The 7386-nt window shown below is 52.8% G+C and overlaps 1 protein-coding gene across 1 annotated transcript in view; it reads left to right on the top strand.

Moving 5' to 3' along the window:
- Positions 1 to 1461: 1461 nt before the first annotated feature.
- Positions 1462 to 7386, top strand: part of KCNS1 (potassium voltage-gated channel modifier subfamily S member 1) — a 13494-nt gene continuing 7569 nt past the window's right edge. Inside the window, 3 exon segments of the mRNA XM_005422333.2 lie at positions 1462 to 1513; positions 1516 to 2540; positions 7118 to 7383. Coding sequence (XP_005422390.2) covers positions 1462 to 1513; positions 1516 to 2540; positions 7118 to 7383 — 1343 coding nt within the window.

Genomic DNA, 7386 nt, shown 5'->3' with positions numbered 1-7386 from the left:
CACACAGATCTGGCATTTCCTGCACTCACAGCCATGCTCAGCTTAAAAAAACCCTCTGGGGCTTAACCGTGGCTCCATTACCTGTTCCTCTGCAGCTCTGTTCTGCCCTACAGATTTACAGGTGACCGTGTCCCCCAGGTGCCTCCCAGTCTGACAGACCTTTTACGCCGAGGTTCTCAGACTGGAAAGCAGGCAGAGCCCTGGTGTTTGCCCCATAAATCCTGTGAGATGGCTGATGAGGAAGAACTCACAGGACTCCCCTGCGTGTTGTGACCCACCTCGTGTCCCTGACCTGGCCTTGGCCCTCAGTGTGGGACCAGGCTGTTCTCTGTGGGGTCTGCTGGCACCTCAGCACCACTGCAGGGGCTGCAGCCTTTTTCCCCTCAGCTCCTGCTGCCTGTTTGTGCCCTCTGTCCCTGCGGCCCCTAAAAGCTTGGAAAATTCTGTGGGTGACATAAGACAGGAAAAATGTAATTCCTCCACCAAGAGAGCAAAGCAGTATCCCTCAAACCCCACCACTCTGTGCCAGGAGCAGGGAGATCCTGTGAGTACAGGGCTGCTCCATGTTTCCCCTGGTTGTTTTGATGAATAAGGTGGGTGGAAAAATCTGATTTCAAGGTGGTGCATAAAGATCACAGCACTTTTTATTTGCCTTTTTGCTCTAAATTTCTGGTCAAGACAGGTAAATGCATCTGCATCTGGGAATGCTTCTCTTTCTTTGATGCTTTAACTGTTTCTCATTAGAAAATAGAATTTCTGCTGCACAAAAAAGCCCAGCTCCCTGAAACATATAAATCCCTAAAATGCAATAGAAATCAAAACTCTGGGTTTTTATTTCTCCATCGACATACAGATTTTATTCAGTCATCAATGATTCTGAATCATGTTTTTGTTATGTTTCAACATAATCAAAATAATCTTAATATTTTACATGGCAGAACACACAAGAGGAAACAAAACAGGCAGATGAATTGTTTTGACACTTCTTCCTCTCAAATTCTCCTTAAAATTGACACCTTCTGTGAGAATACTTTGATTTTGGCAAAACTGCCTGTGCTGCTGGAAGGATTGCACCATCTAAGGACTTTTTGACCAGGTCTAATTAGTAGCGTGGGTACTGGGGCTACAAAGCAGTTTGGCAGAATCACAGCAGTGGTGATTTGACAAGATCTAATTTTTCCTCTGGGAGACTCTTTGGGGAATAAATCTTCTCTTCAGTGACTAATTACCTGTTTGAAGAAGGAGAGCCCCATGGGTGAGGTGCTGGAGGTGAATTAAACTGCCTTCCTTAGGCCATTAACAACCTGCAAAGGGAGAAACTTTAGAAGGTAAAAAAGCAAGGAAAAGTTTCACATGGAAAAATCATTGGCTTTTCTTTTTTTTTACTTTCCATACCACAGGAGAACAACAGTCTAAAGCTGTTTTTCTCCCCTTCTCTCTCCTTGGTCCTCACTTCTCAAAATGCAAACATCCCTCCTCACTCCCCAGGGTGCTTCTGCCCCCCCACATCCAGGAGCACCCCTCCAGCCCCGCTGTCTCATCCACAGGTGGAACCCGCTCCTGCTCTGCTGATCATGGTCAACAAGACCTTAAACTACTGGGGTCCCAGTTTTGAGGAGGACGTTATCAACATCAACGTGGGCGGCCTGAGGCGGCGGCTCAGCTCCAGCGCGCTCTCCAAGTTCCCCGACACGCGCCTGGGCCGGCTGCTCTCCTGCGACTCGGAGGAGTCCATCCTGCAGCTCTGCGATGACTACGACGTGAGCGCCAGGGAGTTCTACTTCGACAGAAACCCCGGCTTCTTCCTCTACGTCCTCCACTTCTACCAGACGGGCAAGCTGCACGTCATGGAGGAGCTATGTGTCTTCTCCTTCTGCCAGGAGATTGAGTACTGGGGCATCAATGAGTTCTTCCTGGACTCCTGCTGCAGCTACCGCTACCATGAGCGCAAGCTGGAGAGCCGGCACCACAACTGGGATGAGGAGAGCGAGGTGAGCAGCGTGGACACGTCCCCTGATGAGATATCTGACATCAACCACGACCTGCTGCGCTACAGCACCCTGCGCTGCGGCAACCTGCGCAAGCGCCTCTGGCTCACCATGGAGAACCCTGGCTACTCCATCCCCAGCAAGCTCTTCAGCTTCGTGTCCATCAGCGTGGTGCTGGTGTCCATAGCCACCATGTGCATCCACAGCATGCCAGAGTACCAGGAGGTGGATGAGAATGGCAACGTGCTCGATGAACCCATCCTGCACAAGCTGGAGTATTTCTGCATCTCCTGGTTCACCTTTGAAGTGTCCTCCCGCCTCCTGCTCTCACCCAACCCCAGGAAGTTCTTCAAGCACCCACTGAACCTGATTGACATTGTGTCAGTGTTGCCCTTCTACTTCACCCTCCTGGTGGACGTGACCATGGGCAGTGACTCGGAGCTGGGCAACCTGGGCAAGGTGGTGCAGGTGTTTCGGCTCATGAGGATATTCCGGGTGCTGAAGCTGGCTCGGCACTCCACTGGACTCAGGTCACTGGGGGCCACCTTGAAGGTAAACTGGCTCTCTATCTCCTTGCCTACTCCTTTAGACTAGTGCCTAGTAGGGCTGGGAGTGACCTGCTGAGAAGGTAGCAGGCCAGCCAGCAGTTGCTGAGTCTGCCAGCACCAGTGTGTATGGCTCAGGGCTGCTCCTGTCCCCATTCTGGGAAAAGGGGAACCCTCCTAAGGGCATGCTGCCAGCTGACCAGAGGCCAGTGTCCAACCACTGGTGTCTGCTCATTTAGGGAAACAGAAATCCTGGTCCAGCTGAGTTGATACTTGAATGTTTCAGGATACAGTGAGGTAGGGACTGGCACAAAGCAGCAATAGAAAAGCAACAGGTGAGTCTCATGGTTTGGGACAACCAGCCCCAGGCAGGGTCTGTGTCCTCCACAGAGCCTGGATTTCCAGCAGCTGCCCCTCAGTTTGATGGAAAACTTGGCATGCAGGGCTGGGAGAAGCTGGTCCCAGGACCATGCAGTCCTCAGGAGGAAGGTCTGGAGGAAATGCTGAGCAAGTGGAGGACCAGGATTCAGGTATACCTACAAGTAGCATCCCTGCTGGTCTGGTGACAGGGACCACATCCCCCATAACATGTCCCAAGACTGTGTTTCTCCAGACCCCCACCCACAGAACCCCTGGCCTCTTCAGACAGACCAACTTGGGCAACTCGAAATCTGTCCTGCAATCCTCACTATCCTTGTGCTGCAGCCAGACCTCCATCACTGCAGCTCAGTGGTGAGGCAGGACCAGCTTCCCCACCCAGTGTAGTTCTGCACCCCACCATCTCTCCTCTCCATCCCCCTTCTGCTGAGGGCCATGTTCCTGAATCTGGGGAGAAGGAAACTCACCTCCTGTGCTTACACAGAAAATCCAGCCTGGTGCAGAGGCCAATTAAACTCAGCCTTTAATAGTCCCTGGTTCTTGGTGATTGCATCAACAGGAATCCTGGTCCTTAAGTCTGCTCAGAGTGACACATGCTCCCAATGCCCCACCACACATGGACCTGGTGCTGGGCATGGGGGGATGATCACCAGGGCAAATGTTGCCTCTTCTCAGGCCAATTGCACAAATATCCCTGTGCTTTACTCCCTTCAAACAGCTGGTGTACCACATGAACAGCCAAGGAAGCAATCTTTGTAACAGAGCCTGAAATTCAACCAAAGGGCTGCTCTCCTCCCACTCAGTGTCTACCATGGGAGGGAGCTGCAGCTCCTGGTGCTGCTCCCTGTGAAGGGCCGTGTCAGAGATGAGTAGCTGGGGACACCCTGTTTTTGCTGCTGCAGCAGTGACAGGGCTGGCATGGGGTGTACTGGCCTTGGCTGCTGGGGTTGGACCCGTTCCCATGGCTGAGTCACGGAGGAAAGCAACCATTGAGTGCGAATGGGGGTGAGGATGGGCAGCAGGAAAGGTCTTCTGCCAGCTTCTGCTCTGACGCAGGATCAGCCCTGCCCAGAACTAATCTTGCAGAGCCCACAGAGCATCAAAATATTCCTGGCATGCTCAAAACCTGCTGAGAACAGAGTCCAGGGTGGGTTGCTTGAAATGAAGATGCCTGAAGTCCTACCTGCTTCATACTTGCTTCTGAACACTCACCTTGAAAGGGTACTGACAAGTGACAGACCCAGGTAAGACTGCTGGTGCAATTTAAGTAAACTTGCACAGGTGGAAAGGGCTCCCTAAGTCCTGCTGGTGCTCCATCCAAGCATGAACACCGCCTTTCAGCAGAGCAGGCACTGATGGACTCATGTGCACATTACTAAGCAGTAAAGGAGGTCTGAGGAGCCAGCAGCATCGCGGCTCCGGCTTCTGACGAGCGGCTGATTCACTCAGTGACGTGCTGGAAAGTGCCCCTTCCTGGGGACTCCGCTCTAAACGGGGATGAGCAAAGACACAAATCTGATGCAGCAGCTTGGCATTGTGATTTAGTGGGCACATAAATCACAACGTCTTGTTAATCATAATTTACTTGCTATTGCGAGAGCAGAGAGCAGGAGCAGAGCAGTGGAGGCTGTTAACAGCCAGGAAGGGGAGCGATGGCTCTGGCAAGCTGAGTGATTGTTCCCCTGCCACCAGAGTGCTAGCAGAGGGAATTCTGCCATTTGTGCATTGTAAACCCTGAACAGTCCTCAGACTGCTTGGGGCCTGATCCACAGCGTGTTTAATTTGAGGAGAGGCTTCCCACACGTCTCTGCTCTTCCTCCCCACCATGCCCGACATCCTTTAATGCTACTGCAGCTCTGTGGTGTGGGTTTGGATCCCGTGTCCCACTGGCTGGTGATAGATGTTGGTCCCTGGGTAATTACAGCCCATACAGGGATCTTCAGGAGTTGCTGTCTGTCCCCTCAGGGGCCTAAATACATAAAGAGGTTGGAACTCTGCTCATCCCCTGTCACCCTGCTGTCACTACCATGGGCCATCTTTGCTTGGTCCCCACACTGCTATTTCTGGGAAGACTCAAAGTGGGCTCTTCCATTCCAACTCTTCTGCTGTGCTGGAGGAAAGATGTGAATTTGGCAGGAAGCTGCTTGGAGGGCTTTTTGCTGGAGTCTTTTATTACCTAGCATTGCCTCCCCCAAGGCTGGCTGCTTGCTAAGCCTGCAACCCACCCAAACCCTGGTTAAAACTGCATCCCACTCAAACCGTATCCAAGCCTGCATCCCACCCGACCCTTGGCTAAACCTGCATTCCATCTGAACCCTGGCTAAGCCTGCATCCCACTCAAACCATGGCTAAAACTGCATCCCAGCCAAACCCCAGCTGCAGCTGCCTTCCCCCTCAATCAATGAGCAAACCAGAAGTTTTGCAGATAAAAGGCTGCAAATAGATGGCAGCCAGTGCCTGAGGATCAGCTGGGAGGTTTCTGGAGCCTTCCCTGTGCTGCAAACCCTGACCCTGCTTGTAAATTGAAGCAGCAGGAGCTATGGAGCTGCCTGACTTCCCCTTTGCCTTCCCTCTCCAACACATCCCAGGGCCAGAACTGATACTCTTTAAAAATGCATGAGGTTATTTGGTGCTGCTGATCCCCAGCTGGGATGTACAGACCTGCTGTTAACTTCCAGCCAGGAGCAGGTCATTCTTGGCCAAGTAATACACCCTTGGCTCTGAGCTGCTTGTCCTCCTCGAGGAGCTCCCCTGGCACTGCTATAGGTGAGGGAGGAGAAAGGGAGGAGAAGGAGGAGGAAGGGGAGGAAGAGGAGGTTATTTGGTATTACTGGCATTATCTGAGGAGTTTTTGCCAGCTGTCTAAGCAAAGTCTCCTCATTCCCTGCCATGAATCCACCTCCTTTTAAGTCTCATCCTGACACAGAAGCCTTTTCCCACATTTGCTGCTGTTTGCTTTGCTCAAATGTTGTTTCCTTTAGCTGTTATGTGGTCTCCAACAAAGCATTCTCTGCTTGTTAGGAGACTGGGAAAAAATCCCCACAATCAGAGCTCTGCTTCCTTTTTCCCAAAAGATGAAGAGCAAGCTGGCAGGTCAGTGGGCAGAAACATCCAAAAAAATCACTTATGGCAGTCAAGAAGTAATTGGACAAAGCCATGCTGGGAGGATGGTGGTGGCAGTCTGTCCCTTGGCAGTCCCTTCCTGGCATGACTTGCTGCCTGGTCCTCCAGCTGCCCACTGCCTTTTCCCCCTGGGCTTCTGGCACAGGTTTATACTTTGTTCAAGTATTAGGAATATAAAAAGAAAGATCACAGCATGAAGGTTTTAGGTTGAAACCAGAGAAATTATGTCTTCTTCAAGGAGCGTTGCATACCACTGCCATCAGAGCTGGGTGTCCCATGGCTCTATTGCCACCAAGGCTCCCAGACCTCTTGGGCTGTATCTCATCAAGCTGGGGCTTGCAGCACCCTGTAGGATGGCTACTAAGACCAGCCCATGCTGACACTGGATGGGTCCCTGGTCTGCCCAGATGACTGGGGATGTTTGGTTTCATGTCAGCTCTGATGTGATGTTTCTACAAGTATGTAACAAAGGGTTTCACAAATGCTGAGGCTCAGTGGTGTTGGGGTACAGGAGGGACCCTGGGGCTCAGGAGTCCCCAGGGAGCCTGGGCTGAGACCTGGGTAAGAGCTGAGCTGAGCTGCACCAGAGACCACGTCCTCCCTGCAAGCAGTGCCAGCGACTCAGGAAGGTACAAATTGCTTCTTTTAGTGGCTGCTATTAGGTGGTTTCTGGGGACCTGCCAAGATAAAAGGAAAATGTGCTAAATATTGTTAGCTGAGATCAGGCCAGAGTGAGTGCTGGAGGCAGGGGATCAGCCTCTGCTGGGGATCCCTGGCTGGGGAGCTCAGATCTGCCTTCCCTCCCAGCACTCACAGCCTGGTGGAGTGCACAGAGGCAGCTGTGGGTGCCAGGAACGATTCCCGGCTGCACCACTTGCTCCAGATGAGAGTCACTCCTGCCCCATCCCAGCCCACCCCTGGAGCAGGACATCCCACAGCAGAGGTGGATGGAGGCACTGGGATCCCTGTGGAGGAGTGCAGGGAGTCTGTGCAGGGCTGTGTTTGCACTGTGGGATCTCTGTGTCCTGATCACTGTGGGGTCTCTGTGTCCCTCACTGACCAAGGCTCTGCTTTGCCTTCCAGCACAGCTACAGGGAGGTGGGGATCCTGCTGCTCTACCTGGCTGTGGGGGTCTCTGTCTTCTCTGGTGTGGCCTACACTGCTGAGAAGGAGGAGGACGTCGGCTTCGACACCATCCCGGCGTGCTGGTGGTGGGGCACGGTCAGCATGACCACCGTGGGCTACGGGGACGTGGTGCCCGTCACTGTGGCGGGCAAGCTGGCGGCCTCGGGCTGCATCCTGGGGGGCATCCTGGTCGTGGCACTGCCCATCACCATCATCTTCAACAAGTT

The sequence above is a fragment of the Geospiza fortis genome, unplaced genomic scaffold (genome assembly GCF_000277835.1).
Source record: "Geospiza fortis unplaced genomic scaffold, GeoFor_1.0 scaffold188, whole genome shotgun sequence".
NCBI lineage: Eukaryota > Metazoa > Chordata > Aves > Passeriformes > Thraupidae > Geospiza > Geospiza fortis.
Note: the sequence above shows the minus strand (reverse complement) of the source record. Positions and strands in the feature narration are given on the sequence as shown.